The 21,867-nt window shown below is 41.2% G+C and overlaps 1 protein-coding gene across 6 annotated transcripts in view; it reads right to left on the bottom strand.

Annotated features, from left to right (window-relative positions):
- The window catches only part of Bod1l1 (biorientation of chromosomes in cell division 1 like 1), a 55,129-nt gene that overhangs the window by 19,714 nt on the left and 13,548 nt on the right, over nt 1–21,867 (bottom strand). For 2 of the 6 annotated variants that reach the window (XM_032917057.1, XM_032917059.1), the window contains exons 6-14: nt 19,761–19,927; nt 17,860–17,971; nt 17,238–17,376; nt 14,768–14,840; nt 7,358–13,334; nt 5,564–5,637; nt 4,554–4,638; nt 1,519–1,562; nt 162–222 (exon numbers count right to left, since the gene is read on the bottom strand). In XM_032917057.1, coding sequence (XP_032772948.1) covers nt 162–222; nt 1,519–1,562; nt 4,554–4,638; nt 5,564–5,637; nt 7,358–13,334; nt 14,768–14,840; nt 17,238–17,376; nt 17,860–17,971; nt 19,761–19,927 — 6,732 coding nt within the window. The remainder of the gene's footprint in view (nt 1–161; nt 223–1,518; nt 1,563–4,553; nt 4,639–5,563; nt 5,638–7,357; nt 13,335–14,767; nt 14,841–17,237; nt 17,377–17,859; nt 17,972–19,760; nt 19,928–21,867) is intronic. The other 4 variants (XM_032917058.1, XM_032917060.1, XM_032917061.1 and 1 more) reach the window with 3 other exon arrangements.

The following is a 21,867-nucleotide window of genomic DNA, read 5'->3' as shown; positions in this document are numbered from 1 at the left end:
TTTCCCTAACTCCAAATGCAATGGTTAATGTTCATTTGATTGAATTACATAAACTACATAAGAACATCTGTGAAGTAAGAGGAATATAGTACATGAAGACTCTCAAGAAATAGTAAATATAATGAACACTAAAGTTACAATGGTAGGATTCATTAACTTACCTTCTTTGTTTCGAGAGTCATAGTGAATTTCTTCATTAATTCTTGATTCTGAATTTTCAACCTAAATACACAATAAAAGGGTGGTTTCTGGATAGTCTCACTTAAACTTAAAGGCAGGTAAAAGGCATGTGTGCACTTGGCTGTTTGCAACAATGCTGTCAGGACTAGGGGGCATGTTCTCTTCACTTGACCCAGAAGCTCAAGGGTAAGAAAGCCTGCATTGTGAAAAAAATTCTAACCTATTAAGTTATCATGATTCAGTGTTTATTCTCCTTGTCTTTAAAATGATTTTGGAAAAAGCAAAATAAGAAAAAAAGTTCATGTTTGAGAGTTTTCTTTCACTCAAAGAACTCTTACAAGTTCTCTTTATAAAAACTCAAGCTTGGTGTAGTCCACACACCTGCAATCCTACCACTGGGGAGGCTGAGGCAGAAGGACTGCTGTAAGGCTAAGGTCAGATGGTCCACATATAAAGCAACGGCTTATGTAGCAAGACTCTGTTTCAAGAAGTTAGAACACCCCCAAAAAAAAAAAAAAAAAAAAAAAATAATAAAACTCTTAAGTATTTTTGTCAGAAAATTATCTATTTGGCAACCATACTTTAAACTATAAAGTCTTCTGTCCTACAACATTTTACATTCCTCATGACCGCTGGAGGTTGTACTCCACTGGGGACTTGCAGTAATGGTCTTGCATACTTGGTCTGGTGGAGTGGGTTTCAACTTAGAGGGCAAAAGTGCACTATTTCTCTTTCTTTTCAGCGTACTCTGTGAATGTCTAGGCACAGAACTGGGTGGTTCAATAAATTGAGCTAAGGACCCTGACCCTAGAGTGCCTGGCAGTAGGAGAGCTCTCCCATTTCTTCCAGGAGACAGGAAAGCATGGCTAATGTAGATCTGTGAGCATTTTATAAAAATGTTCACTCCTGGTGTTAGGTTCCCTATAGATACACTGAGGCAACACAGAAACAAAACTTTCAAGGACTCAAAGCAATTATGAAAACCATACCTGGGGAAAAGTGTTTATAGTAATTCCAGTTCAGTTTATTTAGACAAGTCTTCTAACATGAAGTCTAACTCTCAAATTATTTTGTCTACATCAACATTAAAATCTAAGATATTACAATTGAATTTGCAATTCTATTATAATAAAAACCGAAAGCTCAGAGTTCTTTGTTAGGGGGTGAAGGTGACTGTGGAAAAGGTCAAGTAAAAGCTGCTGAACTTGAGTGGAGAGCTTGCTTCCACACAGCCTCCTGTACACAACTCCCCATACACTAGTTACTTCTTCTCTACTCATCTTTAAATGGGGGGAGAAAAAACCCACCATCAAAAGCCAAGCTATTACAACTACTTACATTTAGTGACTCACTCATCAATAAAGCTTCCATCTGTAGTTCAGCTGTGCAAAAACATGAGACAGAAGGAAACAACACTGTTTGAAATGTAGAACAACACATTTAAAGCTTTCCAGAGCAGAGGAGTTGAACAAGACAACCTCAAGTGACCTCTATTTTTGTGAATCGTAAAACTCTGACCAATCATTTTTTACAACCTGTGTTCTGCGTATTACCAGAAAAACAGCTTGGATTTTTACAATAATGTCTGCAGCCCATTAAGTCACTGCAGTGATTTAACCATTTCAATGATCTGTAGCTAAGGAAAAGGAAAAAGATCTTAAATGTTATCTGCTAAGCTGCAGTTAACACTGGCTCACTTAAAAATAATGCCAACAGATGAAAGGTTAGATCCTTTCCCCTCACAGCAATGGTCTGTTTATATTCTTTGGAACTTGAAGTAACAAGCCTACTGTTTCTCCTCAACAATGACAGAATATACATTTTTCTTTTAAACAGCCTCCTTCTATGTAAATAGATCTCTTATTGAATTGTACCTAAACACAGTAAAACAGTCTAAAAGTAGATATGGGAACCAAAGACTGAGAACGCACAAACATCTCCTTGACAGTGAACATTATACAGTATTTAAAGACCCATACTCATTTAACCAATGGATTCATATTTTGGATTATTTAACTCCGGAATGAGTGACTTGGCATCTTTGTGTAGTCTTGAGGACTGTGAATTTCTGTGTAGAAGGCTCCTGAGGTCATTTCAGATGTGTTTGTCCAGAAAGGCCCTCAGTTATGCCCCTTCTGCCAACGTCCCAGATAGCAGTCATAATTTGGATTTATATGTAGTATTCTTTGAATCTGAATGATCTGCTTTTCCTGCACCTTACTCATGGCATATATGTTGGTTCTCATAGCACCTAGTATAATGTTTTGTTGGAGAAATAATTTAGAAGTGCTATCTACAGCAGATATTATGACTGCCATCCTAGCATCTTCTGCAGGAACCCAGACTCTGGTATGCAACACTATTCAATACCAGAAATAGAGCATTTGGTTTAATATACTCCTCAGGCTTCTGAACAAGTTACAAATGTACAAAGGCATTTTTCTCAAGATTATGCTTGAGGAATCGGATCTATAGGAGGATGAGTGGAAGAGCTGAGATCCAGGTTTTACTGGCTGTGTCTGCATCAGATGCTCCTTGATCATGCCTTGCCGCATCTCATCTCTGGGAGCTACACATTTCCTTTCAGGTAGTCTTTGGAGGGTTTCATGTTGTTGGCTGTACCACTTCTTGTATGATATTTAACATTGGAGAAAGGGGGTGAGGGGGACAGGGAGCAAGGGAGAGAGGAAAGAGTTAAAACCTCAAAAGTTTCTAGTAACTTCTCCCACTACGGGACTGAAGATTGAACTTAGGGCCTTCTATATGATATGGCACAATTGACCATTGAGCTATACCCTGACAGAGCAGTCCTTTTCTTCTTAATGTATGGCTGAGAAGAAAATAGTTTCCCATTGCTATACTTTTTCTCATTCTTGCTTCCTTATCCTAATGGCTCTTAGACAGGCGGGGCCCGAAGGAGTTCCTCCTTTCTGCTTTCACCTCCTCGGATGCTCTTTTCATTCTTTTCTTTTCTTCCTTTCTTTTTAAAAACCATGATATAAGAACAAAGTATAGCATAGATGTATAGTGAATTTTGTCTGGAGATTTTTTTGCTGGCGGTGGTGTTGGTGACTGAAACCAAGAGCTTCCCACATGCTAGGCAAGTGCCATACTTACTGCTGAATTGAATTATACTTTCAGCCATATTGGAGTTTGGGACCCTTTTAGTTAACTGCGAACATGGCAGATGCAGGGTCAATTGAAAACTCCCTAACACAGTCATGAACTCATAAAGCAGATAACATTTTAGTAGTCTTAATGTATGTTTTAGTTACGTTCTCACTTTTGGGATGAAGCATGCTGACAGAAGTTAGAAACTGTACTCTGGCTTACAATTCCAGAGGTGCACAGTCCACTGTGGCAGGGAAGGCATGATGGCAGAACACAAAGCGGTGGGCACACTGCTTCCACAGTCAGGAAGCAGAGAATGAAGAACAGCTAGGCTATCTAAACCCTTTCCTCCAGTGAGGCTCCGCCTCCTACAGGCTCTCTAACCTTTCCAAACAGCACTACCATCTAGAGACCAAATGCTCAAGTTTGTAAGTCTGTGGAGACATTCTACATTCAAACTCTTCAAACTGACAATATTTTGACCCTGGAGTCCTTCATAACTGTCTTGAAACTAAAACATTTGAAAGCTATTGCCCTAATCCTTTCTAATTCCGAGACTTCTCTTTAAAGCTTTATGGCTGACAACAGAGAATGCTGTAGATGGAAAAGGTAAGGCAAGCTCAGAGTGGTTCCATACTGTTACTAGGGCCGAAGCCAGCATGCGAGGGCTTGGGGCACACGGCTGGTTGTTGCAAACAGGCTGCAGGAGCCCTGGGAGGGCAGCAAGGGCAGGAAGAAGCACACAGGGAATGAAACCTAGACAGTTTTCCTTTTACCATGACTATTTGGAGATGTCAGATTTAAACAATAACCCTATGTAAAACAGGAGGGGAAAGGGGGTATGTACAAAATGAAAGAATACGGGGCTCAAGGGAGAGCGTTCAGCAGTTATGAGGGTGTGCTGCTCTTGCAGAAGATCAAAGTTCAGCTCCCAGTGCACATACAAAGTGACTCACAACTGCTTCTAACTCCAGATGCAGGACATCTGACAGCTCTGGCTTCCCAGGTCACCTGCAAACGCTCATGTGCATACCCACCCACCCACGCAAATAAACAAAATTTTAAATAAATCTTTAACAACAAAAAAATAGAAAAATGTATTTTCTCTGAACTATTTTAAAAAGTAAGAGGCAAATTCATAGTCTGTCAGTGTTTTCTCTAAACTATCAACCACCTTTAAGCTGCAATGAAAGATAAAATTCAATGCAGAGACAGACAGTGTGAACAACAGACAGTGTGAATGACTGCTAGAGGCAGCCTACCTGCCCCACTCGGCCTTCCAACACACGGGTTCTCGGGTGCTGCTACAACTCCATGATTTGTATCTTCCTCTGAACTCACAGATATCTATGAAAATCCAAAGCACCACAAAAATAAGCGAGATGAGGCTAGCTGTCAACTGTGGTGAATTAAAGACCTCCTCCCTCAGCATCCAGAAGGAATTTAAAAATGTTTCCCATGAACTGAAGAATGAACATGTCAACATTTAAAAACAAAACAGGAAAAATCAGTCCAACCTCATATTCCACCCAGCAATGCTTCTCTTACTGCGAAAGGTTGAAACTCTCTAGCGTAGCACAATACATGTGCTCCTCCCTGATTAGGCCACTCCTTAGCCAGAATGCAGTTTTACAGTGGGAGCTTGGAGCACCACAATAGCTTTCATCCTTTCTCTTTCTGCCTAGGTTTTCTTTTCTTTCAATAACTTCAACTCTACTTTAGGATTCTGCACCAATGTCATTTTGCAAACTCTCCTTGCTGCCTGTTTAATGCTCTCTTGGGGTAAGCTCCCTTTGCATTGTTAGTAACCCCCATTCACTGCCAGCTCCTCCACTGTTGGCAGGACTGAGGAGTCAGTCTAGAAACAGGAACCAAGAGTCTACACTGTGTATAGTACAGATCTGTCGAAATTAACAACAATTTTATTCAAACCATAAAACCATGGAAAAGTTAAGCAGACCTATGACAAGACCCAATTTCTATGTTTAAAGACACTGGGCATGGTAACATAAACCATAGGAAGGGTGATAGCAGAAGTCCAGGTCTAATGGGAAGCCACAAACGTCACTGAGGCGTGGGTGGTAGCTATGGGAACAGAAAGTCATGGACTCATGTTTTGTTGACAGCAAATTAAACATGGGTGACAGAGAAACTGAAGGAGGCTCCATGTCTGCCTTGAGGAGATGGAAGTGACAACAGTATTTTTCACTAAGATTCCTAAGTTCTTAGCTTTTCACCCCACACAGTGAAAACACCACGTGTCTGGTCTTACCTCAGTTGTTAAGTTGGCCGACAGTTCCGATCCTTCTATACCCTTTGGTGGTGACTCTTCATTGCCTAATGAAACTCAAAGAATTAACATAATTTAAAAAAATTGAATGCAAAAATACATCTCACACAGAAAAGAAACGGCATGTTATCTGGTAGTCAGAGCCACCTGGGCCTGCTGACTTACTTCACTGTGAGCAAAAATGCAGCAAAAAGAAGTACACTGTGGGGGAAAGGGGCTGGAAAAAGGCAGTGGCCATTTGCTCATCTGTGGGGAATGGAATTCCTTCGTGTTTGCATAAAAAGGTAAGCTGCCCAGAAAAAGAGATAAAATATATTATTTGTGGATTTATCTTACTTCCTAGTATCGTTCTATAGTCAGTTCCATTAAATGTCTCTAAAAATATATAAGCAACATTCTGAACCTTGAGATTTATAAATACCTGACCAAAAAGGTGATGTATGGTAGACTCACTTTGCTTTTGACACAGTGAAACTGAACACAGAATTAAAACCTGCCAGGCAGATGCAGAGACAATGGGATCTTGTCAGGTAGCAATTTTACCACTTTGTAGCTGTGGCTTATTTCCCTCACCTGTCTTACACAGAAGCTGATAAAGAAAAGCAAGAGCCTTCATTTCCTCAAGATCCTGTGGTTTTTCTTGTTAAAAGGCCTCTATTTGCTCTTCAGGGGACAGAGTAATAAACGAATGTAGTATAACTGACTCACATAAATCATTGGAGTATTCAATTCATTCTAGGCTAAGTGTAATAATGGTAAAAGTTATTCATTTCAACCTTTAGAATACTTTTCTTCCTAATTTTTTGCTTTAAAATATTTATTTATATCTATATACATTGTTCTGCCTGCATATACATCTCTGCAAGGATGTCAGATCCTCTGGAACTGGAGTTAGTGGCGACCCGCCTGTGGGTACACACACACACACACACACACACACACATACACCCGTAAACATGACCTGCTCAGTATGTATTATGTGTATTTTCTGGGCTATTTAGTGCTAGACAACCAATTGGTGTGTTTTTCCATGGAGAAGACTCCTTAGGGCATTTGTTAATGCTGTTTAACAGGGCTAAATCTACTAGCCGCAGCTTTCTGAAGTAAAGTTGGTTCCTCTTTAAATGTTAAGGATGCCATAGTTTATAAAGCTAAAATAGAGATGAATCAAAGTCTACTGGCTCCTTCAATTCTAAGTCAGAAACTGAGTTTGTAGAATATGCTGTTCTTCACTTCACCCTAAACTCTTGTCATATTTGAATCACTGTGGCAGAATTCATAGCTGTCTTCCCCTCATTGATTATCTGCACCCCTAGCCTAGCATAGTAGTAACTGTACACACCACCCGAAACCAGACAGTGTAATAACTGCACTACACCTCTGAAAGACAGTACTGATTTCCACAAGAACAGGACATTTGAAGAAGGAGCATGTGTCTCCCCTGCCCCTTCCAAATGCTCTAAACTGGAAATTAATGCATCTTACTTGAATCGCCAACTCAGTTCATAAAAATAGGAGCTAGAAATGTACGTAGCTCAGCTGTACAGTATGTGAGAGGTTTGGGTTCAATCCTCAACTAACCAACTAAATCTGAAGATGGACGGATGAAGCTCAGAAACTTGCCACTCATGAAAACCAACATGTTTAGGTGCCTCCCCTTAGCCTCCTGCCTCTTCTCTACTGACCCAGGAGCAATGGGTCTAGTTTTAATGTTTAAGACACAGGATTTGCTCTCAAGTCACCTGTTAGAATAAACAATTATAAATAGACTCTCACCTATGCCACACCCATTATCCTCAGGAGGAATAGTGACATCAAGGTTTCCTTCCCTGTGGTATGACTGCCTTGCACCAGCAACATGTCCCATTTTCTCAGCAGACCCTTCACTAGTCCATGTGCCACTGTGGTCACTTTTTGCAGGCAGGCCCCCCTCCCGTTTTGGAGCAGATGGAGCTACACGGCAGACAGATGGAAGGGCTGCTGTGTGGGATGAAGGCATTTTTGACTCTTGACCCGTAATACATTTGGTGGTAGCTTTCAAGTTGTTCTCAGGTTCCTGCTGGTCAGAAGGACATTCCGATGCAGCATCTGTGATGGGCAGCATGCTATCAGTTTTAGCACCAGTATTTACTGCTGCCAGACAGTGAATACTGCCAGAGGAGTCCTCAGCAGACTTCTGTTCTGGTCGTCTCAGACAGTTTGTCTCAGACAGTGAGTTTGCATTCCTCTCTGAGTCCTTTCTCACTATACCACTGACTGTGCTACTTTCCCCTGCGGCCTCTGCCTCTACACTTTTGCTCTCCCTCTGAACACAGCTCAGCAATGTATTCCTTTCTTTGGCATTGAGGTCTTGACCAGGGCAGTCCATGCCATGACTTTCTTCCTCTCCTATGCACAAAGCAGTGCCTGGCTGGCTTTGTCCTGCTGAGGGTTCACAGACTGGCAGTCTGTCATGCTCCCCCCTGGTGCTTACTGCCATTAAAGGCCCTACTCCTTTGCCCGTCGTGAATGGCCCAGGGCACTTACAATTACTCTCAGTCATGAGGCTGGGCATGGGTAGTTCACACTTACTTTGCTTTGTAAGTAAGCGTCCACCATTCCCTCTTGGGCTGTGTGTAGAGGCCTGCTGACTCTCTTCATGTCTGCTTAGGCTAGTGCATGTCAGCACGCACTCTGCTGTGCTGGTGGAAATAATGGCAGCATCACTCAAATCTTCCCCTCTCACAGTGCTGGCCTGGTCTTCATCTGTAGGGATAGTACCAACCATGACTGCTTCACGTCCTTCAGAGGTGCTTGTAGAAATCATGGCAGTGTCACCTGTCTCCTCTACTGGTACAACTGAGGGACGGACGGACTCCTGAGGGACAGCACTGGACACAGAGCCTTCACAGTCTTCCACTGAACTTGTTGAGATGACTGCATTCCCGTCAGATGGTGCATTTCTACTTACACCAGAGGCAGAGGCTTCACACTCTTCTGCTATGCTGGTTGAAATGAGAGCACATTCATCCTTCTCTTCCTTGCTGGTTGAAGCGAGGGGACTTTCAGCTTCAGTGGGAGCACTGGGCATAGGTATCTCAAAGTCCTCAGTGCTTACCAAGGCTGGACCTGTAGTGCTTTCCTCAACTGCTGCAACTGGCTGCTGCCTTTCAGCACATGTGATGGTAACAGCGCTAGAAATGGGAACTTCGAATTCTTCCCCTATGCTCGTGGAAATCATGGCACACTCGTCCTTTTCTTCACTTCTGCTAGCAGTGAGCTGGCTCTTCTCATCTGAAATTGCGCTGGGCATAGGAGCCTCAAATCCTTCCATGTGTACTCTAGCATCATTCCTATTTTCTTCAGTGCTCAGAGTACACGAATGCCCTCCTCTCACATCTATAACCGCACTTACCGGAGGGGTGCAATCATTTGTACTGGTAGAAATCACCAAGCCATTGCCCTGACTTTTACTCCCAGCTAAGCTGTCCTTGTTGGAAACATCACAACTGGCTGTAGAAGCCATAAGGCCATCACACTCTTCATTTTCCCTGGGTGACATGTGGCCAACTTCATATTCTGGAACTGCACCAGACAGAAGAACATCATCACTGCCCCTCACCAAGCCAGTGGAAATAGTTGTATCTTCTACTGTTTCTTTCCTGGTAAGCTGACTATCACTGTGGTGAGAAGTTGCACTAGCCATAGGATTCTCACTACCCTCTAGAACTGGCGGCCTGTCACTGTTTCCTGCAAAGGCACTGGTTACACTGCTTTCCACAATCCCTTTGGCACTGGAGCAGATGTCAGTGTCTTTGACTTCCTTCTCAGCACCACTCATACTATCAACATTACTATCATTTGTATTCATAGCTGCTGCCCCAGCCTCAGCATCCACGTGGTCCATAGTAGGGCCAATCGGACCACCCCCCTCTCCACTCTCACAAACCAACATTCCCTCACTTTCTTCTATCCCTGTGCATGCTGAAGCATGTCCAGTTTCATTTCCTCTTCCAGTACTAGTCACGACACCTTCGTCCTCCTCATCTTCTTCTTTTGCACCTGTGCTGGTCACAATGCCTTCATCATCACAGGGACCAGCAGCCACCAAAGGTGTATTAGTCATGTCTTTGGCTTCTGTGCTGTCCATGGCACTCTCTGCATTTTCTTCTGTTTCAGAACTAATGGCACACCCTTCTGTGTTGTCTTCTGAGCCTGTGCAATTTGCTGATGCCTCCCCATCCTCTTCAGTAATGCCTGTGCTGGTGACTGCACTCTCACCTTCTGTACCATCAGTTCCAGAACCATCTCCTTCTTGGTTAGCGCTTGCCTCTAGGGATTTATCATCATTTTCTTGGACCACATCTGCACCTCTAACTACACGCTGTTCCTGGGTTCCTACTCCAGTTACCAAGCAGAACACAAAGCTGTCACTTCTTCCTTTGGCTCCAGTACATGTCACAGTGCCTTCTGTTTCTTTTTTAGGACCAACTTGTATCCTATTTTCTTGGGACCCATCAACATCTTCACTGCTCACAGATCCTGCTCTTATTTCTGTTCCAGCACTTGTAACGGCTCCATCACTTTCAACTTCACCAATAAAAGTAGCCGTCCCCTCGACTGCACATGAAGAACCACCACACTTTTCCTCAGAGCCTGCACTGGTTACTGCATCATCTTTCTCCTCTGTTGTAATACTGTTCACATTGGTTTCAGCTTGAACTGTATGAGCAGTCAAGGGACCTGCTGCTCTGTCTTCTGACTCAGCCGCAGTACATTCTCCACTTTCTCCTTCCTTGGAGCTTGTAAGCAAAATCTCACTTTCAGCAAATCCTTCTGTGACAACACCTTTTCCCTCTTCAGCTGCAGCAAAAACAGTGCATTCACTGGCTTCTGCCCCAACCTGGAGGGGATTGTTTCTAGGGCATGCACCCATAATGAAGCCTTCGTCTGCCTCAATACTGGTGCAAGGTAAGGCCACCCCCTTCTCTCCTGTTTCTGATGAGGTGGTAGTGGCATCTCCAGCCTTGATTGTGTTTAACATGATGCCTTTGTCCGTCCCTTCAGTACTAGTAGCAATAAAGGATTTGTCTCGTCTACCAGATCCAGCTGCCCCCCTCTCCATTTTCCCATGCCTTTGCTGTGGCACAGGGGCAGAATCACGCCTAGCACTGGTGTCTACTTCACTGTTTTCAGTCTTCCTTTCAATATCCGTTGGTATTTTTTTACTCTCATCTGGATCTTTATTATGCTTACGTCTGATTGTTTCAGCCTCCTTTCTTGTAGTCAGGTCTACGACATGCTCGCCTGCTGCACTGTCTTGCTTTACATCAGGATCTACATGCAGATCACTCTCTTTCTTGGCTGTGCCCATCAGGCTCCTTTGTTTGCTAATGCTCTTATTTTCCCCAATCACGCCACTTGGCTTGCCAGCAAGAGGTATGCTTACTTTGCCTTCTTTACTGCATAGCAACATGGCCTGGCTATCTTCAGAAAGGTGCCTTTTGCCACTGCCATTTGCTTTTCCTAGTATATCTACTGTGAAGCCATCATTACCTTCTTTGCTGCCATTTGTCTTAAGGATTTCTGACTTCTTAACAGCCAAATTTTGGTTAGGAATATCAGAATGATTTACAAGGGAGGTACTGGCTTTGCCACCTTCTGAAATGGCTTCTCTGTCAACTACAGTAATTGTACTTGAATCACGAGATTCTTTCTGAGGAACAACACTCACAGAGCCTAAGGATGACAAGAGGTCTGAGTCTGTAGAGAATTCAAGAGAAGCGTTTCTGTGCGTGCCACATTCTTCAGTGGTTTTGGACACGCCTTTCAAATTCTTCTGTCCCTTCTCATTTTCTGATAGGGCCCTAGAAAGCACTTTCCGACTCACTTCAGAGTCTACACTTATTTCCTGGGCTCCTCGCTGAACTGGCTCCCTCTCCCTAGGAGTTGCTTTTGATGTAGTACTTTGGCTATGCACTTTCTTGGTCAAGGTGCTTTTATGGTCAGCATGCTTTTCAGAATTGCTCGTTATTGTTAGTCCACGCCCTGATTTACAGGTCACAGCTGCTGCTGGTTTTGAATCGACCATAGAAGTTCTTAACTCATCTTTTAAAACTCCAGCAGCAGCTTTATGTTTTGTAACATTTTCAAAGTCAGTGTCTTGCTGAGAACTATTACTACTGAGGTCCTCGGTTTTAGAAAGTTCAGACACATTTTCAACAGCTGCCTCAGAATCAATTTCCATTGGCTCTTGTTCAGGGATCAATGCGGTTTCTGTGCTTTTTTTGGGTCTCTGCAGAGAGGAACTACTGGCAGTGCCTGACAAGTTCGCTGCTAACTTATCCTCCTTGGCCATTTCCTGTGACGTGCTTCCTCTTCGGTTTTCACACAGCCTTCTACTTAGTTTTTTTTCTGTGACTGGGCCATTCCCTCTGCCCTTTTCATGACTGCTGTCAACTTCTTTACCATTCTTGTCATCTGGCTTATTTTCTTCTTTCCTTTTCACGTCTTTATTACTGTGCTTTAGGCTTCTGCTTCTGTGACCATCTGAGATCCTCCTCTCAAGTTTGGAGGAGGTTGAGTCTTTATCCGTCTTATGCTTCTCCTTAACTGATGCTACCTTAGCTCTGTGCCCAGAGTCCTTTTGTGAACTATGTGCTGAAGGCATAGCACTCTCTAATGCAGGTTCAGCGACAGCTTCTTCACAAGTTCTGTCTTCAAGTTTGGACTTGCGCTGCCGTTCTGTGTCGTTGTCGTCTGTGTTCTTCTCCTTATCAGGCTTTGGAGTTGTCACCTGTTTTGTGACACCTTCCTGTGATTCTGTTTCAGCAACTTTTATTTGTTTGCCTTGACCTTTTGATTTAGACTTTAACACAAGCTTCTCTTCCAACAAACTCTTTGTCCGTCGCCTCTCCTTATGCAGAAGCTCTTCTGGCTTTGAGCTGCTGTCAGCATTAGTGGAGTCTGTCTCACACTTATCTTCAGAACAGCTCTCACTTCTTCTCTGCAAGGTTACACTGTGTTGCTTGGAGCTTAGAACATCTTTCTGAAGTTTAGAGTCGCTTGACCTTCTTGATTTGTGCTCTGCCTTGGTTTTTTCAGATGACAGGTGCTTGTCCTTTTTGTTATCTTTACGTGCATGCTCATCTGTTTTTATAGTGTATTCAGACACCGGCTTCCCATCTCTACCCAATACCGACAATTTCCTTTCATTCCTGTGTTTACTCTTACGTTCAGTTTTATCATCTGAAGAAAGTTTTGTTTGTTGACTTTGCTTCCGAACACCTTCCTCTGCTTCACTCTTCTCAGAAGAGTGAGGTTCAGTCTCCTCACCCATTTTATGGACACTGTCACTTTTGTGTTTGTGTTTTGATGACGATTTTTCTTCTGATTGAGCTTTCTCTTTCTCAGGTCTCTCCTTAGCAGACTTTGCCTCTTTTTTAGGTAGGCCTTTCCCGTGTGTTTCAGGATCATCTTTCTTTTGATACTTTTCATTTTTAAGGGTGCTTTTCTGCTTCTGAGTTTCTTCCACATTAATTTCTGAGCGATCAGGTTGCTTTTTTCCATCTCTGGTATCTGTTTCTTCCTGAGCTCCTTCTACTACAACAGGTGTGGATGTCCGTCGCTTATATTCTCTCTCTACTTTTGATTCAGTCTTGTTGTCATCTACTGAATGCAAAGACTCTGAAAGCCTCCTGGCAGGTCTATTTGGTTCACCTTTTCCATGAGTGTGCTTCAGGTCCTTGGAGGAGGCCTTTTCTTTTTCACAGTGCTGTTGGAAAACAAAGGGTACTTAGGAAATACATTTTAGATACAAACTTAACATTTGGGTATAGTTACTATGTGAGCTCTCAAACATGGGAGGCGCTTCTGCTCCATGGATGAGGTAGCCCATAGTAAGTATCAGGCACCAAGAAGCTGAAATCCAGTGAAATGTAAGTGTCTAGGTGGTCAGACTCTGCGTCTCACATTCTTCCCAGTTTTAGAGCAATTATTTCATCTAACTGGTTCATACCTTTAGAAAGTCTTCAATACTATAAATGACTATAGCTCACTATGACCCAACAGTCCTTAATAAATGTAAGCTAACTAAGGTACAGCCTAGTGCTCTTTTCAGTATAAAAATATGCATGTTGGTGGATAGACTTATATTATTTTAAAATTTAGAGACCCAAATCACTTATAGAAATCAGATGGATTTAAACTATTTGTGCAATCTTTTATTTACAAAATCCCAAATGTATATAGTAACTGAATAACAGTGTAAGCATACACATGTGACATAAGCACATACATACATGTATGTTTATAAGTTCTGGGGACATATTGGGGAAACATGCACAGTACCTGAACTTTCCTCTCCACCCCAGTCTTGGCACTTAATATATTAACATGTATGAGACTTCATGAGATAATTTCCACAAAAAGGAAAGTTAAATATTTATATATATACAGTAACATATCAGGACTATGTCTAAATATGACTCTAGTTTCTGAATAAAGAAATTTACTGGCTTTAACAATTGCTAAGCTATTAGTGTTTCTACCTCAGAAACACAAGTGAGTTAGCTACAGGATTATGAATATATTCATACAAATAAAGACTTAAATTCAATTAAAGCTAAATCTGCCCCAAGAAAATAACCAAACACAGGGAAAAATGCATTCCCTGAATGTATTTTCACAATTTAAAAGGTGCACATTTTGGACACAACCCTAGTGTCAAATATAAGGTAGTGCTTAAGTAATTGAGAATGTATCCATTCAGTAGATTAATCAATTGTTAAACAATTATGCACATTATGAAGTAACACAAAGTGAGCAAAAGTCTCAAAAAAAATTTTTTGTTAGAATACTTCCCTTCCAAAAAACTCTATATATGTGGAAACCAAGGAGATAAAATAGAGAACCTACTCTGAGTGATTTTTGTTTTTTCTTTCTTCTCATTGACAATTTTGTTATTGCTGTATATAAGAAACAGAGTGAAGAGAGTAAAGGAAGAGAACTTACTCTCTACACAAAACAAAAATCATATGCATCAACTCATTACAACAGGAATTTAGACCGAATGGGAGACTAAAGATACTGAGCAGAATGGTTTTAAGACATAATATTGAAAAGATCATATTATGCTGTTTTGTTGCAAAGGAATACTGAATGACCCACACCTAACAAGGTTCTGACAAGGGTTTCACTAAGACATACCTCACTTGTTTTGAGGGCTTCTTTGGATTCTTCCTCAGCCTGAGGTTTCTTTTTAGAACTTTCATCAGCATTCCTGAGAGGGGAGTAAATCAAATATGAACTTCCAATCAGAATCTAAGAATCTCACAAGAGAGTTGAAACTCTTTTCTTTACTACTCACTTCATCTGTGGAGGCTGGTTACACTTTAATTTAACCTTATGTTTAGTCATCAGAGAACACAGTCCAAGTGTGGCATGAACACCCCTGGTGCTAAAGCAAAACACGCTACACGGACAGTTTTTAATGTGTTGTCCTTCAAACACTGTACCCACTATGCAGACGTTTGAATGCCTCACCATCTTTTGAAAACGCAGGGAGATCTTTTTGACTCAAAGCTATATGAATAGGGTTCAATAAACCTGAGAACTGGCTCCTCTCTCTCTGAGTTCTATAAATCCACTTATCTTCAAGTTTATGACTAATTTACATAATTGTAATGATGGGCTGGACAGAGAGCTTAACCACTAAAAGCATCCACTACTCTTCTAGAAAACCTGGGTTCAGGTCCCAGCACCCACATGACAGCTCACAACCGTTTGTAACTCCAGTTCAAGAGTATTCAATACCATCTCCTGGTCTCCACAGGTTTCTGCACATATGTGATACACATAAAATAAAATTAGTGAGTTTAAGAAAGGAATTGGAATGGAATGGAATAATAAAATTGTAGACTATGGTTCACATTACATCATAGCTATTTTCAAGAGTCTCTCTGTAATTCTTCAATAACTAATAGAAGCAATGAAAATACAGTACTTAAAAAAAAAAAAAAACCCAACTTTCGGTGAAGAGGAAATCATGGCGTGATGTTAAAACAGGTGCTGGGAAGACTAGTGAACAGAGGCAACCTCTGTTAGAAGTGGTTACATAGGCCCAGTCGTGATGCTTCTACAATTACTTCCAGGAGCCCATAAAGTCAACTCCCTGCAACAGGGAGAATTAATGTCTATGTATGCACACTTTCTAGGACACAATCTAAAGCCTCCGTCATATTTTCATAGATTAAAAATGTACTTTAAAATGCTACAGGTAGTAACACAATGAAAAACGGTAAAACAATAAACTGTAAGGCAAGGCCTTCATAAACACACAGTAACACCTACAGTCAACATGAGACTTTCTTTTCTTTTTTTTTCCTGACAGATTGGTTTTTGTTTTTGTTTTTTTGTTTTTTTTTAATTTCTATTCATCTGTTGTAGTACAAATCATTCCTATGGGTGTAACAGTTCCTGCTTTCCTATTAAGAATATGGGATATCATTTCAGATGTAAACAAATGGATGATTAATAATAATAATAATAATAATAATAATAATAATAATAATAATAAAAGAATGTCAAGGTCAGCAAGATGGCCCATTAAATAAAGCTGCTTCCTTTCAAGACAGGTGGCCTGAGTTCTATCCCCAGATATTCAGAGGAAAATGCTTCCCCTAGAAGCCCTAGGTTGCCAAATAACTACCCAAGTGTCAGATGCTTCTCCTCAAGTTGTTGGTTGGGAAGGAGTCTCAGAGATTCCCAAAACAGTACTAGCTATTATCACTGATCTTGGTTGCAACCACAGGACATGGAGAAATCAAGCTGGTCCTATTCTCAAAGCTTCTTCCCTGCTGGGTAAACTTCATGGTACCAGAAGGTATTGAGCAGGCTCCTGGGGATGGAGGGAGTCGTCCACAGTCCACAGAGCTGTGAGCCCTGTGAGCTCCCACAACCAGCAGCATGGTAAGACATGCTCATAGGTGCAATAGTGGCAGGAACATTATGGGTGTCATAATCATGTTCTGGTTGGATTTAAGGCCTGATCCACAAGAGACATGTGCCTGGTACTGTAAATTTGACTAATTTTCATATTAGTCATACTAATATTAAATACTTATGACATTTAAAATGCATGATTAGAGAGTTCATGGGACCCAGAGGTGGACATAGTACTTTTATTTTGCTGAATAGATATAAAATCAAACTGCCCTATAAATTCCTCTCTCTAAAAAAGCTACACACCTTTAATTCCAGCACTGGAGAGGCCATGGCAGAAGGACGAGAGTGAGCCCAAGGCCAGCGTTCTAGGGTTATTTCTACACCTATAGATTAGTACAGTTCTCAGACCTCAACAGAGATGTCTCTTTGTGCAAAAAATGATGGTTAACACAGAAACTCACAATCCATCAAAGTACAGATTGAAAAGGACTTTTTTTTTTTTAAATGGGGAGATAGGGTCTCTGTCTATAGCCCTGGCTGTCCTTACTCTCTGTGTAGATCAGGATGGCCTCAAATTCACAGAGATCCCACTGCTCCTGCCTCCCCAGTATTGGGATTATATGCATTCCACACTATGCCTAGCTACTTTTAAGACAGCCTATGCCCACTTTCAAAGCTGTTCTGCAAACACACCACTAATGTGACACTCAGAATATAACAGGTAAAAATGCACCTTGAATCTTTTCTTCTTCTTTTGCTTAAAGCTACTTTCTTCTCTAAAACTTTCCGTTCTTTAAGGACTTCTTTAATTCTTGGGGCTTTAGGTTCTAAAGTCTTAGTTGATGAGTCTTCTAGGTCCACACTACTTTTGCCTAGAAAGTAAATAAAGAAGCTTTATTTCAGAAGACAGTTCTGTAACAGTGCTCTATTTACTTTTCATTTATAATCAGTATAAAACACAAAATAGCTTCGAAGGAGTCTCCGTTTCTGCTAGGAAAAACAGACGCCAATTTTGTTATATTTACTGTGCCAGATAAATGTCAACATAAGGGCTGCAATACAGTCTGGGGCAGAGCTTGTGCTTAGCAAGTCTGTGGCTTTGATTTCAATCCCCAGCATCAGACGAAATAACAAAAGGAAAAGGAAAAAGCAAAGATGATGTGAGCTGCATTATCATCATCGGAAATGCTCATCTGCTTCTATCTGAAATCCATTCCACCATTACTGCAGAATAAATTCTTCCACACTTAGGAACATATCACCTTTTTATGTGCATATGCCACAAGCAATATGAGACTAACTAGAAATGATGGTGTGTATAAGATACTCTCAAATAACAGTAATATCTGCTATACCTTGGCTCTTCACTTTGGAAGACTTTGTCTTTTCTGCTTTCTGTTTTCGTTTTTCTTCAAGTTTTTCTCTATTGATTCGTCTTCTTAAAAGTCTCTCTTCTTTTTCTTTAGCCTAAAACCACAATTGCCCGAATATTATCAGGTAAAAGCAAAGACACTCTGAAAGAATGTATGTGAGAAAATAGCTGAGAGTACATCCTTGAGGTATTGATCCGGCTCAGCAAATGAGGGAGGCCTTGGGTTGTAAACCCTAGTACTCAAAGTCGCCCCCACCAACAAAGTTTTAGTTTGTTCTTCTGATGTTTTTTACAAATCAATAGAATATGCAAAAGTGCACATGTATCAGGTTACAAAGATGGTTCAGTGGTTAAGAGCACGTGCTGTTCTCACAGATGACCCCAGGCTGACTAAGGCTGTTCCCAGCAACCACATGATAGCATACAATCATCACTAACTCTACTTTCAGGAAATTTAACACCTTCTAACCTCTGCAGGCATACACATACACACAGACAAAACATACATACAAATCTTAAAAAAAAAAAAAGGAAGCAGATATTAACTGTGTGTGCCTAGGTACGGGTATGACTACTCTGTTTTGGAAGCTACCAGCTGACAGAAGGCACAGATAGGAAAACTTTTAATTATTATATTAGAATGCTATTGATTTGAAGAAGAAAAGGCATTATCTGAAAAAAGGTGATGCTACAACCACAAAATAAAGAAAAGTCATAGAAACATAAATATCAAGCATAAATGCGTAAGTCTTCAGAACTTCAAATGACAGGTAAATTCTACAGCCAATCTGACTTGGTGGCTACACTCCTGGGCCTAGACTGTGGCCTTGGGACTTTCTGCTGGCAGAATCTCAACTAGAGAGAATTCATAATCATCTTGTTATTCAAACCATCCCTTTCTGGCTCAGAGCTCAAAGCCAAACTTTCAAAACATCCAACTCAAAATCCCAAGCAGGTGCATAGCTCCTACTCAGAATCCTCTCTAAGAAGTAAGCCTAGAAGGAAAGCTGGCTAGCAATCACACTGCATAGTGCTGTCCTCAACAGTTATTTCTATAAATTCCCTAATCATGACGTAAGAAACTTTTAAAATTGTTATGTTCCTTAAACTGTAAGCCATTTAAAAACTAATGAATCTTGTTTGAAAAGCATTCAATAATTGAACACGGTACTTGATAGTAGGAAGCATTTTCAAACCTAGAAAATTGGTAGACTGCGTTTCTCTCAATATTATACATACTAGTTACACACTGTATGTCTGTATGGAATGAGTCATAGGGATATGAGCATTTTCACAATATGAAGCATACAGTTACATTTTTTCACTTTTGTTTGTAACAATGATACTATAGCACTACTGATATATTTTTTATGCTTCCCATACCACATTTTAAAAAAGTTACACTTGCAGATTTTTATCTTGTGTTCCATCAGCATAAACGCTCTGGGATCAGCACTTTCCAGATCTCCCATGAAAAGTGATGAGGTGTATCACCTTTGTGTCTATTCTATGTAGTTCCACGCCAAGCTCCCTGAGGGCAAGGCCATGTCTGCTGTGTGCATACTATACCGTGCACAGACTACCATTCAAATTCTGTCAGTCTGTTGTAGCAGACTAAATCATAGTTGTTCTCAACCTGTGGATTGTGACCTCTTTGAGGGTTGATCTACACTTTCACAGAGGTTGTATATCAGATATCCTGCATATCAGATATATATTATAATTCATAATTACAAAATAATGTAGCAAAATTACAGTTATAAGGTAGTAAGAAAATAATTTCATGGTGTGGGGGCCACTACAACATGAGGAATGTTTAAAGGACTGCAGCATTAGGAAGGTTTAGAACCACTGCTAAATCAGCCAGGGATTGGCTGGACTTACAATGGACTGCCGCCGTTGTTCCACTGTGAGTTCGTCATCAGAATCACTGTAGTACTTTGAGTAAAGATAAGGTTTGTGAACATAGGCATGCCGTACACTTCTGGCTTTTCCATCAGTAGAATCACTAGTTTGAGCTTTTGTTTTATTCTGCTTGTTTTTCTCTTCATCTGGAAAGAAGCCATATAAAAAGTGCTTCTGTCAACAAGCAACAACATGTCATATATGCAGCAAAAGATACTAATATACTTCAAATGTATTTAAAGGTCCAAAGGGGTTGTCTGTATGAGGAAATTCAGAAATTGACAGTTTAAAAAACGACAGTCCACATATATAGAGGCAGACCAAGTTAGACATTTGTGTTATAAAAAAAAAGGATAAAGGAAAGTTGCACAGAGCAGGGCAGAAGCAGGACAGGCTCAGAACTGAAGAGGAGGCACAGAGGCTCCACTCTGCCCCTGGAGAGGTGTGGTTTTGTAGGCTCAACATGGAAGCCAAGAACACACTGGCTGTACTATTGCTAGGCCTTTAGGACTGTGACCTGAATATGACCTGATGGGAAGGAAGCTTCCACTCAGAGGTTGGTAGATGGTTTCTGCCAGTCTAAGCTTAAGTCTTCCTTTACCGTCTAGTGTTTGATGTAATTCAGGAGTCTACTTAGTTGAAGCTGCTGGAACCTTCCTAACTGTTCCTCCCATTAGTTATTTTAAACAACATAGTAAATTTTACTTATTTTTTTTTAGTTTTTTTAGAGAGAGTCTCACTATTTTCTCTGGCTGTCCTGGAACTCACTGTGAGGACCAGGCTGGTCCCCAATTTACAGATGCCCACTTGCCTCTGCCTCCCAAGTGTTGGGTTCAAAGGTGTACACCACCATACCTATCTCATACCTGAGATCTTAACCCTACTTATGTGTTCAGGGAAAAAGCAGGAGTTAATCACACACACCTTACACTAACACCTCTACATTGGGAAGGCATTCTTTCCATTTGACACAGCAGAAAGGCAGAAAAAAGGAATGCTTTCATTTCTTATTATTTATTGTTCTGAGTGAACTTCTTATATTTAGAGCATGTACACATAAAATCTAGCCCCAACCAAGAAAGCACCCCAGCAGACCCCAAAGCATCAGAGTAGAAAAAGCACAGAAATCACAGGATGGGGACTAGCCTTTCTACATGGGCTGGGCAGTAAGGACCACCATCATAGCTAGTGTACACTGTTGCCCCTATTCTAAATATGTAACTTTGCTTCTTCTGGACATACACATTAAATTTAAAGACATGAAAGGCTAAAAAAAGGATCCGTGAAGCTAAAAGGCTCTACTTCCCCCTCTGAGTTTCTTCCTAGACATCCTATTCAAAACTAGCAGAAAATGTAAAGGATGCTGCCTACTGGTAAGAGTATATCAGGGCAAAGAGCAGCACCATGTACTGGCTACATGCAGACTCAGCTATGAATTCTGCCCTGGTGCTCAGTGGCTATGTGACTTTGGATAGGACATACTTCAAGACTTTGTTCCCTTTGTTGTGCCTCCTTTCCAGGGCTGCAGGAGTTAAGACAAAGAAAGACATTAGCACAGTCTCTGGACCCTACTAAGCATGTAGGAAGGGTTGGCTGACAAGCAAACTCTATAATAACGATTTCAACTTTGCCCTGAGAGGTCTGACATTTGCCTTAGGCTTCTGAGAGGTCATCTCCAGGCTCTCATGATGCTGTACTTGACTGATGTGCTTCTGCTTTCCTGGTTCTCTCATGGTCAAATCAAAGTCTATTATTGTTAAGATGGAGGAATGGGATCCAGTCCTGCAGCAAGATCTCTTAGGGCTAGAGGCACAAAGGCAGGCAGGCCATTATGGCTAATCCTCCAGTCCACATACAAAGTTCAGACCGAAGTTCTATATGTTTCCCTGAACACATAGGTAGGCTTAAGATCTCAGGTATGATCTGGGTGTGGTAGTGTACACCCTTAATTCCAACACTTCAGAGGCAGAGGTAAATGAATATCTGTAAATTCGAAGTTCTCTGGTTTATCATAGTCTATCCCAATTATAGAAACGGATGTCAAGTTGCCCACAATTCTAGGGAGAACATACAGAGGGGTCCTGTT

Source organism: Rattus rattus, chromosome 11 (genome assembly GCF_011064425.1).
Source record: "Rattus rattus isolate New Zealand chromosome 11, Rrattus_CSIRO_v1, whole genome shotgun sequence".
In the NCBI taxonomy this organism is placed as follows: Eukaryota; Metazoa; Chordata; class Mammalia; order Rodentia; family Muridae; genus Rattus; species Rattus rattus.
Note: the sequence above shows the minus strand (reverse complement) of the source record. Positions and strands in the feature narration are given on the sequence as shown.